Source organism: Psammomys obesus, unplaced genomic scaffold (genome assembly GCF_907164565.1).
Source record: "Psammomys obesus unplaced genomic scaffold, mPsaObe1.curated_primary_1811, whole genome shotgun sequence".
NCBI classification, from domain to species: domain Eukaryota; kingdom Metazoa; phylum Chordata; class Mammalia; order Rodentia; family Muridae; genus Psammomys; species Psammomys obesus.
The window spans coordinates 339,699-356,528 of record NW_026596225.1 but is presented as its reverse complement, the minus strand read 5'-3'; the positions used below and the strand labels follow the sequence as shown (position 1 = coordinate 356,528).

The 16,830-nt window shown below is 41.2% G+C and overlaps 1 protein-coding gene across 5 annotated transcripts in view; it reads right to left on the bottom strand.

The window, feature by feature from the left end:
• The window catches only part of Nnt (nicotinamide nucleotide transhydrogenase), an 89,515-nt gene that overhangs the window by 45,662 nt on the left and 27,023 nt on the right, over nucleotides 1-16,830 (bottom strand). For all 5 annotated transcript variants that reach the window (XM_055595766.1, XM_055595764.1, XM_055595765.1 and 2 more), the window contains exons 7-8: nucleotides 16,171-16,358; nucleotides 424-557 (exon numbers count right to left, since the gene is read on the bottom strand). In XM_055595766.1, coding sequence (XP_055451741.1) covers nucleotides 424-557; nucleotides 16,171-16,358 — 322 coding nt within the window. The remainder of the gene's footprint in view (nucleotides 1-423; nucleotides 558-16,170; nucleotides 16,359-16,830) is intronic.

Genomic DNA, 16,830 nt, shown 5'->3' with positions numbered 1-16,830 from the left:
ATAAAAATCAGCTTTAATTATGGCCATTTTTTACATCTCTTTCCAAGATTTCGTTTTTTTTTTTAATTTTTAAAACTTTTAGACTTTAATTTCTCCAAATACTTAAAGAAACAAACCCTTTACAGAGGACTTGGGGTACAACTCTGTACAGGAATACTTGCCTAGCATGTGTGAGGCCCTCGGTGTGATTCCCAGCACTATAAAAGAAATTTTAAAAGAAGGGGGAGAAAAAAAAAAAAGAGCCTCAATTGGGGGACGGGGATAGGACCCAGAAAGCACTGGGGAAAGAGTGTAGAGTCAATATGACCTAAATACATTGTACATGTGTGTTAAATTCTCAAAGAAGTCGTAAAAATATTTTTTTAAACCTCACAAATCACTGGCTATCAGAATATCAAGGCAGAAGACGCTTTCCTGCTATACCTTATGAACATACAGTTCTCCTGGCCTCGTGGTTTCAAAGTTCCCGCCAGCCTCAGCAGCTAAATCCACAACAACGGAGCCTTCCTTCATTGATTCGATCATCTCCTTACTAAACAAAACAGGAGCTTTCTTACCTGTTGAAATCAAAGACAACAGTACAAATTGGCATGTCTCTCTTCTCTCCTCACAACTGCAGTCTCTGGGTATCGCCACAATGGTCGTTGGGTTTTCAAGGCTTGATTATGTGAAAATTCAGTTCTTTACAAGACATTCCTAAGACTGGAGAACAAGTGAGACCAGCCATCCTCTTTGGGAAGAGATGTATGTGCGGGCCGCAAAGAGGGCATCATTCACCGCACCCAGGCCTCACCATAGGCTTCGCCTGAGCTGTCTCGGCCATGCCCTTCCCAGCTGCCTTACATGTAAGAGACTGGGAGATTTTACTTGTTCAAAAAGAATATGTAAAATAAGCCATTAGAAAATGTTCACCCAAACTGAACATTTCACAAAGGGCACACATGTCAAGACTACATTCAGTACTAATTTATGAATTACAAAACAGAATATTTCCATTCCTCTTCGCAAATGTCAACAGATTTTTCCAACTCAGTACCCACCTTAACACAGGATAGCGATGACAAGAGACCAGAAAGAAAACACTGTAGCCATGAAACAAAGACCATGAAACAAACACTGTAGCCCTGCCCAGCAACAAAAGGTTTGCAAGGACTCCTCTACAGTTATTCCCAACTATTGATCCTTGGCCTGGGAAGTCAGTCCTGTCTATACCGGGAGCTGGGAGTACAGAAGTCAATAAACAGCAACCTTCCCTCTTCTGCTCATGCCCATTCTGCTCATGCCATATTTCACAGTTTAAGTTCACAACGTGTTTTGAGAGGCTCATTAGGTCTTATTTAGTACTGGTTCTCACCTGTGAGTCATGACCACCTTGGGGGTCAAACAGCCCTTTCACAGGGGCCGTTGCCTATCAGATATTCACATTCCGATTCATAACAGGAGCAAACTTAGTTAGGAAGTAGCAACAAGGGTGGTTTTATGGTTGGGGAAGGGTGGCAGCATTAGGAAAGTGGAGACCCACTGCTATATAAATCCCCAGCAAATACCGGAGCCCAAAGAGAAGGGGAATGTGCTTGCAGCATTGATAGAACAAAGATGAGCATCAACCACCTCGTTTCTAACCCTCTTTAATTTTCAATTTTATATTTACAGGTTTTTAGTAAGAATAGTGTTTTACACACAGATATAAATTAAATATTACATTTGTATTAAAATCATCTCATTATCTAAATGCTTGACTGAAATACATCCCAAAAGGAAAAATATTATCTATTTGTAGTACATATGAAAACAATTATAAAGATCTATGTGGGCGTTTGGGGATTACCTCAATCTTTTTGGTGCAAACTTCAAATAAGATAAAGTCCAGATCCTTATTCCTGAAGGCTTTTCCTCCTGGGTGGACAGTTCTAACACTCCCACTCGCTGCTTCCCCTCTGGGCCATCCACTTCAGCAACACTGGGCTAGCTACCAGAGGATTCCTTCAATGGTATGGTCCCTTCTAAGTCTCCATAAACAAGACTCAAGAGGCATTTTTCCCCCAAAGTTCTCATAGGCTACAGTGATTTTCCAAACTCCTTGGCAATATCTCTTTCTCCTTCTCTCCCAGATAGTAAACAAAGGCACCTTGAACACTTTCCTGAACCTTGAGAGTCTGAGACAGCAAATGATGAAGGGATCCAGTGCCTTTCCCATAAGAAACCCCACGCTTCCCCGCTCCCTGGAGGCTGGCGACTGTGACTCACGCTGGCTGCAGCCACACAGCGCATGTCTCAAGGGCTCGCCTGTACTTTCCACATGTGTACTGTCATCCCCTCCCCCTCCCTCCAGAGCTGCTGCTGCAGCCGGCCATCTCATTTACACCCTCCAGACTTGGGCCCATCGACCTAAAATAACTGTTTAAGGTGCAGGATGACCCTCTCTGGCTTCTGAATAAACAGAAATTGTGGCTACTGTTGTCAAAGTTTTTATTCCGCATCCAATTAATTTGTTCTGCCATGGTAATGCTAGATTCTTTTTTATCTCCCAAGAACCTGAAAGCTACACTGTGCAAGGCTTCACGTGGCCTAAGCTTTCAGGCTCCTTAGAAAACGTGAAGGGTACAATCCATCTTCTCCAATTTATTTATCCAACCTTTCCATTTGGCAACCGCTGACACAACCTTTAAAAAACACCCATGTACATTGGTGCCCTGATATAACTTAGGGGGTTGGTTTTTATTATTCTGAAAATCATTCACTTTTGAGACAATAGCATATTATTTCACAGCAAGTTCTTACTTAGAATAAAGATCATAGGGTACCATCAGAACTGTTTGAAACCCTATTCAGATACGAGGACTCATGCCTATAAACACAGAAGGGATAGCACAGTCAGAAGCTCAAGGCCAGCTCTAGCTACATAGTGAGTTCAAAATCAGCCTGGGCTGTTTAGGACCCTCTCTCAAATCACATTCTCCCCCAACCCCCGGCCCCGCCAGAATATAACGTGTGCTATAAATAAACCACAGTGGAGTTTTTCAAACATTTGGGCTAGAAATATAGATACAGAGGTCAACTAATTGTTTAGTGTGCCTGAGACCATGGATTCAACCTCCAGCACACAAAAGACAAGAAATACTTGTAAGTCAAAAGCACACAGCAGAGTTGGTAGGACAGCTCAGTGGGTAAGAGCACTTGCCACCAAATTTGATGACCTGAGTTTGATCCCTGGAACTCACATGATAGAAGGGGACAACTGACTCCCATAAATTGTCCTCTGACCTCCACTTATACACCTTAGCAGTCAAATACTCCCTGCCCCCACACACTTAAAAGAATTAAAATGTAATTTTAAAGCACATAACAGAATATGTATGCTTAAAACACACATACCTATTTTATATATGAATATGCAAGATATTCATATACTATATAACTTGCAATAAATTCCATTATACAGTATTTGCCAATATCAGAGCATATTTAAATGGTAAGGATAATTTATTTTCTTCTCTTTCCTTTTGCCTATCTCCCAAATGTCCTACTTTTATTAAGAAATCTCAATAAGGGCTACAGGGAATACAATGAAGAAAAGAACAGTGCAGCTGCCTGCAAGCTCTCACATGTGGATTATTTTTTTTTTAATTCTGGAAACTGCAAAAATGAAAATTGAAAACAGAAGAAGTAAAAAATATAGCCAAAAGAGAAGCAGGATAGGGAAGAGCAGTCCAAATGAGCAGATCCTCAAAAGAATAGGTCAAAAGGGAAAAAGACAGGGAAGGCGATTTCAACATAGTATCTTAGTATAACAGTCTAATATGATAAAAATTTAACTGCATGATAAACACAGTATCAAAAAATAAAGGGAAGAAGAAGCAATAAATGGTTTAGTTAGATTTTGGGGGTAAGTTTTCTATTTAAACTGAACATTGTATTTTTAACTAAGACCCAGGTAGACAATAGTCTATGGGCTTAAAAAGAATTTCTTGAATTTAGAACAGTAAGGAAAATTACAAATGCAACACTAGCCGGCTTAAATAATTCCAACTCCAAAGAATCCAACTCCCTCTTCTGGCCTCTATGAGCATCTGGATGCCTGTACACAGACAGACAGGCAGGCAGACAAACACACACACACACACACACACACACACACACATTTTTTTTTTAAGGCCAGACTGGTCTACATAGAGAGTTCCAGATCAGCAAGGCATACACAGTGAAATCCTGTTTCAAATAAATCTTCAAGGAAAAAATGAGAAAAATATTTTTAATTCACAGAAAGTTTAAAAATATATATTTATATTAAGATCTTTATTTCTTTTTATTTCTTAATTATTACAATTTATTCACTTTATATCCCAGCTGTAGCACCCTCCCTCATCCCCTCCTAGTCCGACCCTCCCCCTCTTCTCCCATGCCCCTCCCCCAATCCACCGATAAGGGAGGTTCATCTCCTTCTATCTGACCCCAACCTATCAGGTCTCATCAGGACTGGCTACATTGTCTTCCTCTGGGGCCTGGTAAGGCTGCATCCCCCCAGTGAGGAGGCAGGATGGCCATTTTCATTATGTTAACCCTACTGATCCATGAGCTTGGGAGATCTTTCCATCTTCTGAGATCTTCTTCAATTTCTTTCTTCAGAGACTTAAGTTTTTTCAAACAGATCGTTCACTTGCTTGGTTAGAGTCACACCAAGGTACTCTATTTGTGGCTATTGTGAACGGTGTTGTTTCCCTAATTTCTTTCTCAGCCCTTTTGTCTTTCATATATAGGAGGGCTACTAGGTTTTTGCTTTGTTTTGTTTGGTGTGTGTGCGTGTGTGTGTGTGTGTGTGTGTGTGTGTGTGTGTGTGTGTTGAGTTAATTTTGTATCCAGCCACTTGGCTGAAGGTGTTTGTCAGCTGGACGAGTTCTCTGGTAGAATTTTGGGGGTCATTCATGTATACAATCATATCATCTGTGAAAAGTGATACTTTGACTTCTTCCTTTCCCATTTGTATCCTCTTGATCTCCTTTAGTTGTCTTATTGCTGTAGCGAGGACTTCAAATACTATGTTGAAGAGATACAGAGAAAGTAGGCAGCCTAGCCTTGTGCCCAATTTCAGAGGGATTGATTTAAGTTTCTTTCAATTGAGTTTGATGTTGGCTGTAGGCTTGCTGTATATTGCCTTTACTACGTTTAGGTATGTGTCTTGTATCCCTGAATTCTCCAAAACTTTAGACATGAATGTGTGTTGGATTTTGTCAAATGCTTTTTTCAGCATCTAAGGAAATGATCATGCGGATTTTTTTCCTTCTGTTTGTTTATGTAGTGGAATACATTGGTGGATTTCCATATATTGAACCACCCCTGCATGCCTGGGATGAAGCCTACTTGGTCATGGTGCATGATATCTTTAATGTCTTCTTGGATTCAGTTTGAGAGTAATTTATTGAGTATTTTTGCATTAATGTTCATAAGAGAGATAGGTCTGAAGTTCTCCTCTTTGTTGGGTCTTTGTGTGGTTTAGGTATCAAGGTGACTGTGGCCTCAAAAAATGAGTTTGGTAATGTTCCTTCTGTTTCTATGTTGTGGAATAGTTTTAAGAATATTGGCATTAGCTCTTCTTTGAAGGTCTGGTAGATTCTGTGCTGAAAACATCTGGCCTTGGGCTTTTTTTTGGAAGGGAGAGTTTTGATGACTGCTTCTGTTTCCTTGGGGGATATAGGACCATTTAATCTATTTACCTGATCTTGACTTAATTTTGATAAATGAAATCTATCAAGAAAACTGTCCATTTTGTTTAGATTTTCAAATATTGTGGCATATAGGCTTTTGTAGTAAGATTTAATAATTGGATTCCCTCAGTGTCTGTTGTTATGGCCCTCTTTTCATTTCTGATTTTGCTGATTTGGATAGTTTCTCTCTGCCTTTTAGTTAGTTCGGCTAAGGGTTTGTCTATCTTGCTGATTCTCTCAAAGAGCCAGCTCTTGGTTTTATTGATTCTTTGAATTGTTTTCTTTGTTTCTAATTTATTGAGTTCAGCTCTGAGTTTATTTCCAATTGTCTACTCCCCTTGGGTGTGTCTGCTTCTTTTTTTTTTCTAGGGCTTTTAGGTGTGCTGTTAAGTTGTTTGTATGAGATGTCTCGAACTTCTTTCTGAAGGCTCTTAGTGTTATGAACTTTCCTCTTAGCACTGCTTTCATTGGGTCCCATAAGTTTGGGTATGTTGTGCCTTCACTTTCATTGAATTTTAGGAAATCTCTAATTTCTTTCTTTATTTCTTCCCTGATGCCTTCCCCCATCAGTCTCCACGTTATTTTTTTATCATCTATACATATATGTGTGTGCAAGCGTATGTGTTGATGTATATATGTATATGTATATATATGTATATATATATGTATATATGTAAGTGATTGGGTCACTCACTGAAACTGGAGCTTACTGACTGGCTAGGCTGACTGGCCAGCAAGCTCTGGGAATCCCCCTGTCTCTTCTCCACCAGCACTGAGGTGATGGATGCACAAGTCTTTCTCAAATGAGTGCCAGAGAATCTGAACTCTGATCTTCATGCTTGCTTGTGTCATCTTCTCCAGCCCCATATGCTATTTTTGTTTAAAAAAATAAAAGTAAAGTATTCCTGAAAAATCACAAGCAACTCTTGCTTAAAATTAAGAACGCTTAAAAGCAAGAACACGGTTTGATGTTTATTACTTAGAAAAAAACCAATGGACTGACTCACTTACTTACCAACCGAAATGGTTCCATTTGACTTGAGCTATCCTTCCTATTACAGCAAACAGAGCTGTGCTTAGGACAACCTGACATAAGAGGACAGAGACAAAGATGGACAGGAAAATGTGTACAGACTCCTCATACTGTGGAACAGCAAAGTCCACTGTCCATAGCAAAATCTCTCAAATAGAAAGATGAAAGCAGAATGGCTAACAAAAGCACGGGTAGGAAATCTGGAAGAAGGTTTTCAGGGTTCCTTGCTTTCCAAGGTATGCTTGGGTTTTCCCATTCTGAAGCACAGTTTTATTCATTTAATCATTTATCTAAAAAAGTTAAGATTTACAAACAGGCCAGTATTGTTACATTTCCAAACACCACCCATCTAAAAAATAAATAAATAAATATTTTTTAAAAATTAACAAAGGAGAAAATCATTTCCTGGCAAGATTATGAGCTGAGTGAAAGATTTGACACAATCTTCATGAAATGTCTCTTGGCCCTTTCTGGTTCACGAACATTGAGTTCTTCTAGTAAAATTAATCAGTTTCTCCCCGTTTGGGAGTTATTTCCATTCCTCTGCCAAGACATCAGCCCTCACAGTCATCATTCAGAAGTCCGTTCATTCACGGACACAGTCAATAACCACTCAGTGCTAACCACCACATATAGGCCAAATCTGGAAGGAAATAGTCATTCAGAGCTTTTCTATTCTAAACTACTTTAAATTTTAAATTAAGACTACTTTTTTTTTCATTGATTAAAAAAAATAAGTATTTTTAAAGTCAAGGAAATGATCCCTGCTGATAATCTGCTATACTCCTAGATCAGTGCCTAGCGCAGTTGTCGTCAGGGAGGCTGTGCTTGGAGGCCCTGGGAGGCCCGCTCTCTTTGGAAGGAAAACGGAGGAGGAGTAGATCTGAGAGAGATGGGAGAGGAACAGGGGATGTAATGCATAAGAGAAGAATAAATATTTTTTTAATTTGTCATGGATTCAGAGATAACTGAGACTGGGGGGTCCTCTATGAGAAAAGCAGCAGGTGCGAAAAGCTCTCACCTGGTAAAGGCTGCAGCACCGGCCTTGCACGCAAGAAGCCCTCAGTTCAATCCTCAATCCTTAGTGACCAAATGAATAAATAAATCATCTGAAATTTTTAATTATACTACTTTCTGTTCAATTAACTGCCATGCAGAATGAATGGGAGTGTTTCCAGTTAGTGCCAGGCCACCTTGAATCTCTGTATCACACCAGACATGTGGCTGTGCAGTCTGTCAACAACCTGTCTTTGATGGAAGCACATAGGGTGTAACTCATACAGGCTGTTGTTGAGGAGAGGAGGGAAGGGGAGGGAGAGGAAGAGGGGGAGAGGGAGAGGGAGAGAGGGAGAGAGGGAGAGAGGGAGAGGGGGAGAGTGAGAGAGGGAGAGGAGAGGAGAGGAGAGGAGAGGAGAGGAGAGGAGAGGAGAGGAGAGGAGAGGAGAGGAGAGGAGAGGAATTAAAAAGAAGGCACAAAAACTATTAAGAACAAAAAGACACCAAGATGAAATGAATTAACCACAAGTTTTTATAATGATTCCAAAGAGCACAGAGAATTATTTACTGGAATTACTCAATGGCATATAATCATGGGGAAATTCCTAACTTCCTGGCCTGTAAAGCATCAAATTAGAGACTTAAGAAAAGCTTTCTGCATTGACATAGCATAATAAATTTAACTCCATACTCACAGATGCATAATATAAATTATAGAATCTGTTTACCCAAGACCAAAACAGATTTGTCACAAATAAGCACTACGAAGGGCAGAATTACATGTAATGTAATTCTATGTGTTACCTAAACATAAACTGAAAAACAGTAAAGAAAATGTACAAACATCAATCAGTGTTTCACATATTAAGAAATTTCATTGTAAACTGGGCATGGTGGCATATGCCTGTAATCCTAGCGCTTGAGAGATGAAGGCAGGAAGATCAGGAATTCAACCTAATCATCAACTACAGAGCAAGGTCAAGCAAGGCCAGCCTGCTTTATAAGAGACCATGTCAGAAGAGGAGGAGGAGAAGGTGGAAGAAAGACCCATTATAACAAGAATTTTACATTGTTATGGTGTGAATATGAACTATTCCCCATAGCCTTACATATTTGGAGTTTGATTGCTAATGGGATTTTGGGACATGACTGGATCCAGAGGGCACTGACCTAACAAATAGATTAATCCCTTGGTAGATTCATAATATGAATGGGAGAAAATAGGAGATGAAGTGGACTTCTTGGAGAAAATAGGTCACTGCAGACAGGTCTGCAGATACAGCATTTTCTCTTTCTCACTTCCCTCACTTCTCTTCCTCCTTCCTGTCCACCATGATCTAAAGCACTCTGCCACATTTGTTGGGAGAGGGGGGGGAGGGGTTCATTAGTATCCCTTTTAGAATTTGTATCTTAATGCCTAAGCCCCAGTAGTAGCTATGAACCTGACTGAATTAAGAGATAAGGCTGTTAAAATGTTAAGTTAGCCTAGGGCCTGAGCCTAACTTCCTTGGTATCCTTAATGATTAAGAAGTTAAATATCAAGAGAGACAAGAGAAATGCACACACAGAGAGAGGAAAGAGAGCAGAGGCCTGAGAAAGGTGTGATTTTCAACCAAGGATTAAAGTCTCAGGAGAGACCAACCCTGCCAATATCTTGGTCATAAACTTCCAAACTCCCAAGGAGATGAGGAGGTAGTTTCTGCTGTCTAAGCTACCAATCAGTTCTATTTTACTAGGGAAGCATACAGGTAGAAAAAACTCTTTGCTTCCTTCACAAATGGCTCTGGCCATGTGACTGGTCTTAGCAAGAGAAGTGGGAATGAGACACTCGCAGTGCGACAATCACAAGCCTCCCATGTTCAAACAGACACAGTGCCCAGAGTGACCTTCAGAGCCCCAGCATGGTGTGAGAACACTTCATCTGAACCCCAACGCAATGGGAATGAAAGCCGGTGCCTGTTAATGTTACATGGGCAAAAAGCAGATTTCTACAATATCCAAGCAGTCCCACACTCTTGGATTGTGTTGTCACGAAGATTGCGGATTTAGAGCCAGACCATTCTAATAAGAAAGAACAAGGAGGAAGGGACTGGGAATTCAGAAGTGCTATGTTATGAAGATAAGACATTAATGGTAGCTCTTCCCTAGAAGCTGTCCCACCTCCAGTTCAACTCGGGCTGGCAGGGAGAACAATGTAATACTTCGCCATTTTGCAACACACTTTTGGAGAAATAACAGACCAAACCAGAATACAACTCTGCGGCATACATTTTCCTAACAGAACATTTGTTAAACATGGCTCAGCAACCCACAAAGTGTGTCAGACACACCCAAAGAAGTCAAAGCTGACAAATGGCAAGAGAAAACTCCAGAATGCTGGCACCCTCCCTTTGATGACAAGTGGCCCTATCTGTGTTGAAAGCTACCGAGAGGTAGATAGACAGCCTGTGGTTACCAACCCTTGATATTGTGACACACAAGTATTTCTCTCTGCCTTTCAAAAATTCTCAGAACAAGTGGTAGTGTGCGGGCAATATTTTAAAATTCCATAGAGTCGTAAACTCCATGGAAAGGAAGGGAGCATGAAGGGTGCATTAGACAGTCAGAAAGAAGTAATACAAGCTCCAAAACGCTGGGAGTCACTGACCTCCATGATGTGGTTTTGACTCCTAAAAATCATAATGTGCATTGAGAAGAAAGAATGCCCGGAATAATAAACTCTTCTAGCTTTTGAAAAGCCATCCTGCAGGTGTCAAAGCAAGAGTTCCCTCAGTGAAATTCTCCTGCCTAAAAACACAGGTCTGAACCGTCATTTTTTCAGACTGTTGTTCCATTCTATGGAAGATGCATTCAAGAAAAAATGAGCAGCATCAGATGTAGAATCGAGGTGGACTTTCTAAGAAACTGTAACATCTCAGGTGGAGTCCCATCAGGGGAAAACATCGCCTTCCCAACTCTTCCCGCGCTGTGTCCTGTGACAGGGATATTTCATAAACCCCAACTGTGTGAATATAAAACATACTGCTCCCTAACTGGGATTACATCTAGAAGCAAATCCAACTGTACATGTCCTACAATACTATAATTTATAATCAGTGAGTATCTTCCTTCCTGACAAGACACTTTATAGTTCCTGGACACCCTCCACTACTTCCTGATTCCAGCGCTTGAAAGGGCTAGCTAGCCACCTCACGTTGCAGCCTGGGCATGTGTTCTAGTTTTGAGTATTTAAGGAAGCTAAGTTTCCAGTCTTAAATTAACTTCTACAATGTTCTTATTTAAAAAGTGAGCCAGAGTGTTCTGTCCAGCTTTCCTTAGATAGCCTTGAAAGAATAAAAGTGACCATGTCAACCAAGACCTGAGGAAGATTTATGAGCATGAAGCACTAGGCCAAGCATTGGCCATGACAGAGATGACTGGAACACACACTTCTCCTGTGCTCACAGGAGTTAAGGGCAACGAAGGCAGGGCGGGACCAAGCACTGCTGTGATGTGAAGCACAGGCCAGGTGCTGTGAGTGTAGAACTAGTGTCTCTCACTCAGTAGGTAGGCACTGTGGAAGAAGTAGTATCTCCCACTCAGTAGGTAGGCACTGTGGAAGAACTAGTATCTCCCACTCAGTAGGTAGGCACTGTGGAAGAACTAGTATCTCCCACTCAGTAGGTAGGCACTGTGGAAGAAGTAGAGCAAAGAGCAGGGATGGTGTGTCAAAGTGAAAAAGCGATATATGTAAAGTAATGAAAGCATCTTTGGTTATTTGAGGCGATCAGTGTCCAGCATGACTGAAAATAGATACTAGTTAGATATAAATTTAACATGAAACCCAAAATCTAAAGTTGGACTGAGAGAGAGTGGGGGGGGAGGAAAGGAAGGAAGGAAGGAAGGAAGGAAGGAAGGAAGGAAGGAAGGAAAGAAGGAAGGAAGGAAGGAAGGAAGGAAGGAAGGAAGGAAGGAAGGAAGGAAGGAAGGAAGGAAGGAAGGGAGGGAGGGAGGAAGGAAGAAAGGAAGAAATGAAGAAAAGAAAGGTAACGTACGTCACCAAGGATACAAACTTTATAGCATGGGTATCTGGAAAGAGGGCTATGATCTAACCTTGATCAATCTAGATGCCTTCAACCAATGATGCTGGGAACCCATTGGAGCAAGATACAGTCAGAATTGGTAAGTGAAATCCCAGGCCTTTCAGGAGCGACAGGCCACTAAATTAAAAAGAGCAAAACCTAAACCGGGAAATGTAGAGTGGGACAGCTGTGTGATCACAGTCTTTATGAGTTGCTATTTTTTCATTTCACGTGTGCAGCCTGTGCATGTGCACACATGTGTTTTACACATGCACTGTTCACGTGTGCCCATGCATGGGAGGAGGTCATGTGTAGAGGCCAGTGTAAACAATGGGTGTCTTTGCTGTTCTCCACTTTTTTTTTTTCTGAGATAGGGTTTCTCACTTTACCTAGAGCTGCCATTTGGCTAGACTGGTTTGCCAGCAACCCTCCAGGAAAGACCTATCTCTGACCTTCCCAAGCCTGTGCCAGGAATCTGAACTTACGTCCTCAGGCTTGGACGGCAGACACTTCACCCACTAAGCCATCTCCCCAGTCCTGATCATGAATTTTTAGTTGGGTTACTGTCAGAAGAGAGTTTCAATGCAAAAGCGGTAGTTTCTGCCACAGTAAATCTAGCAGAGATGAGACAGAGAGCTCGGTGATGCACCTCGAGACCATTCGGGCCTACCTGCAGAGCTTGTTTTAGAGTGGGTCCTGTATGGTTGTGCTCTTCCTGCTCCAGCCTCCTCTGCATTCAATGCCACTAAGACCGTAAGCTACTGTGACACGGAAAATTCTCATCTTTAACTTCTCAGCCAGCCCAGTAGAGGCAGCATATTACCTCCTCCCAGAACTCTTCCCCTCCACATACAGTCTATACTAATTAATTCTTCAAACCCCCCCCCCATTTTTTTAATTTGAAGGACTTAAGAAAGCCAGCCTCTTTTTTTTTCCCCAAGACAGGGCTTCTCTGTGTAGCCTTGGCTGTCCAAGACTCACTTCGTAGACCAGGCTGGCCTCGAATTCACAGAGATCCGCCTGCCTCTGCTCCCTGAGTACTGGGATTACAGCCAGCCTTCTGAGAGCAGACTCTGGGATGATATACTGACCACAAGCTTTCTGAAAATGTAAGGTAAAGATTATGGCTTCAGAAAAAAAGGAAATGCAGTGAGTCTTCAAGATTATCACATAATTGACCTTCTACTAAAATACACTGAGTAGAAACAACTTGCAAACAAACAAACAAATAACAGCCATCTGTCATCTTGTAATCCCAACACTTAGGAGTCTGAAGCAGGAAGAGCTTACAACCATATAAGACTCTAAAACAAGCTCTGCAGGTAGGCCCGAAAGGTCTCAAGTTGCATCACTGATAGCTTTATAATCGATAACAAAGGTATACACAGTGTCAAAATGACTATTTCTTTATTAGGAGTTTGGGTTGGTTAAAGCTAACTAGCTTCCTATCTTTATCACTCATTCAATGAGGAAATGTTTTAGCACCCTCTGCTGGCCACTTGTTACATGTTGTCTCCTAACAGTGCTTTCTCTAAGATACAGGTGTTCCTAGTTAGATGATGGCTACAGCACAGGTCTCCTAAAATTCCTTCCTAGGAGTCACTATAACAAGAGGGGAAGGGGTGTCCTGGGGTGCCCTCCTGAAAGAGTTTATGCTTGATTTCCACCTGTCTAACACCCATTCTGGATGGCTTCTAATTTGCATCCACCACAAATACTCAAGCATAAGTGTCATTTCTGCAGTCAGAGACAAGTCCATGGGCTGGGCCCACACCACCCTCCTGCCCACCTGCTTCATCAACAGCACTCGACTGGGAGGTAGCATCTGGAGACACCAGCTCATCTACCATTTGTGCAAACAGAAGTCATAACAAAAAACAAGCAAACAAACAAAAGCAAAGGAATTTGGGCCTGGAACAAGAACAGAATTGCCATCAAATTCTGAATGACCCTAAGCAAACTTTTGCTATTTTCTACTGTGTACTATGTATGCAAAGCAGTATTCTAAGAATTGGTAACTATAAAATGAGACTATCAACCAACTCTGAAAACTACTGAAAATGCTCTAGCTTCTATAGATCAAAAATTCAGCCTAAATATAATTCTTCATATAAAACAAACAAGCATATCAATTTCCTTAGTATGTAAACTTGCTTTCATCTTAATGCTAAAATTACATGTAAACTAAAAATTGCTTTAAAATAAATTTCTTTCTGTTCTATTACCAGTAAATGTTTAATTTGTATACCTATATATCTGGGTTTATGTAAAAATTTCTCAAGCAAAGCAGTCATGAGGAGAAACAGTTAAGTTTTAGTATAACGAAGAGGAGGCTCCGGCTCCTGAACAGAATCAAACACTAGCAGCTGTGGACCCTTTAAGTTCTCAATGTCTCACTTATTTTCTTTCAGGAAGCAGAGAAAAATCAAAAGTCGTTGTTCAACAACAGAAGCAAAGGATGGGAGAGACAAGAAAATACAGGGTGGAAAGCATCTTTGATCTATAATCTATATCAAACTTCTCTTTATTGATCAATAAATGTTTCTTGGTTTGATATTATGCATTCAGCACAAAGATTATATAAAAAATATTAAGATTTCTGCTGTCACAGGATTCACAACCAAACAAACACATTGGGACTGGAGAGATGGCTCAGTAGTGCCTGCTGTTCTTGGCAGGGTACCAGCACCCACTCAAAGCAATTTGTTAGGTGGCTCACAACTGCCCCTCACTCCAGATCCAGATAATTTGATGCCTTCTTCTGGCCTCCCTACAGTCACACAGTACACACACACACACACACACACAGAAACATCATACACATGTAATTAAACATAAAATAAATATTTCCCAAAAATGTCAAAAAATAGTAAGAACAAAGTGCCATATTCTTAAATAAGAATCTCTGATGGAATTTCTGACTTGTTTTTAATGCTTTAGTCTCTCAGTACTCTTATATAGTGAAAACATAATGTCTTAAAGAGAAGAAAAACGAATTAGAACTTTATCAAAAACCTAGTAATGACAGTGACGTATAAATAGAATGTTGTACTTACAGAAAATAGTCTATGATATAAACACACTTACATGAAAACACACTGAAAGAAATTAAGTGATTAATGTAACCAGAGGTACCTAGGACTACTGTGATGTTTGTTGTGTGCTTTTTCATTTTTCTAGTACTTTTATCACAAAAACGAACAAGCTTTCACTTATAGGGGTGGTGGTGATGCACGCCTTTAATCACAGCACTTGAGAGGCAGAGGCAGGCGGATCTCTTTGAATTCAAGGCCAGCCTGGTCTACAGAGAGAAGTCCAGGATAGCCAGGGATACACAGGAAAAGAAGGAAGGGAGGGAGGGAGGTAGGGAGGATGGAAGAAAAACTGTGGAGTGAAATCAAGCTTTTCAACCCTGAGTCGCAGCTTGATGAAACTGCCTTTTTGTCACTGTAGCAGTGCAAACATCAGGCAAAGTGGTTGTGTGTTCTAGGGGTCAGTACAGTCACCACATTGGTGTGGAACAGGAAGGTTCAGCTGGTGGCTCAGCCCATGACACAAACCCCATGGAGGTAGAATTTTTCCTACCAGCCCTGTGTCGAAAGACGGGGGTCCCCTACTGCATCATCAAGGGAGAGGCCAGGCTGGGGCGGCGGGTTAACTCCGGAGACAAGGCTGCTCTGGCTAAGCTGGTGGAGGCTGCTAGGACCAATTATGACAGAAATGATGAGATCTACCGCCACTGGGGAGGCAACGTCCCGGGTCCTAACTATGTGGCTCATACTGTCAAACAGGAAAAGTATACTTGTCACCTTCAACGTATACTGCTAAGTTTTCTGTATATAAATTTAAGTGTAAAATTATCTTCCAACTAAAACAACTTCCTTAAAAGAAATTCATTTTCTTTTAAATAACTAAACATTTATTGGTCCTTGAGCTGGTGATTTTGTTTGTGCGCAGGGGTGTGTGGGTGTGGATGTGGTCTGTTTTATCAGTTTGATACAGGCTACAGTTATTTGAGAAGAGGGAACCAAAATTGAGAAAATGTGCCGTAGGCAAGACTCTGGAGCATTTTCTTACTTGGTGACTGCAGTGGGAGGGCCACCCCTGTGCGCAGAAAAGCCGGCTGAGCAATCCTGAGGAGAAGCCAGGAAGCAGCACTCCTCCATGGCCTCTGCTTCAGTTCCTGCCTCCAGGTTAAATCCCTGAGTTCCTGCCCTGAATTCCATCAGTGTCACTGAGAGAAACCCTTTCTCCTCAAGCTGCTTTGGGTGAAGATGTTTATCACAGCAACTGAGAGCCTAACTAAAACAACCCAACTAAATTTCAAGATGCCGTTTGTTAAAGCGCCTTAGAGGTGAGCATTCACCGAGCATCATACCTGGAATCAGTGCTGTGCTGATGAGGATGTCCACTTCTTTGCACTGCTGAGCAAAGAGCTTCATTTCAGCTTCAATGAACTCTTTGGACATCTCTTTCGCATATCCTCCCTGGCCCTCACCAGATTCCTTCAAATCCACCTCCAAGGGTTCAGCACCAAGAGATTTGAACTGCTCCAAAGCTGCAGCTCTGGAGTGTTGAAGGGGAAACATATATCAGGGATTATATGTTAACTATATCAGGGATGCATACATAATCAAGAGACACAAACATCAAAATCAAAATCCTCACTTATGTATACCCTTTAAATCAGCAGTTCCCAACATGTCTGACACTACAACCCCTAATACAGCTCCTCATGTGGCGACCGTCCGTCCCCCCCAGACCATAAAATTATTTTTGTTGCTACTTCATATCTGTAATCTTGCTACTGCTATGAATCGTAATGTAAATATTTTTGGAGACAGAGACTTGCCAAAGGGGTTGTGACCCACAGTTTAGAACCACTGCTTTAAGTAAACTCTACATAATACAAAGTCAAGCATTTACTTCACTGTCTCTACCTGGATTGTTTCAATGACGTTTTAGACATTTAGGCAATTCTCACATATTTTCCTTAGGGGGAATAAAGAAGAATCCCAACTTCTATTTAAACTTAAAA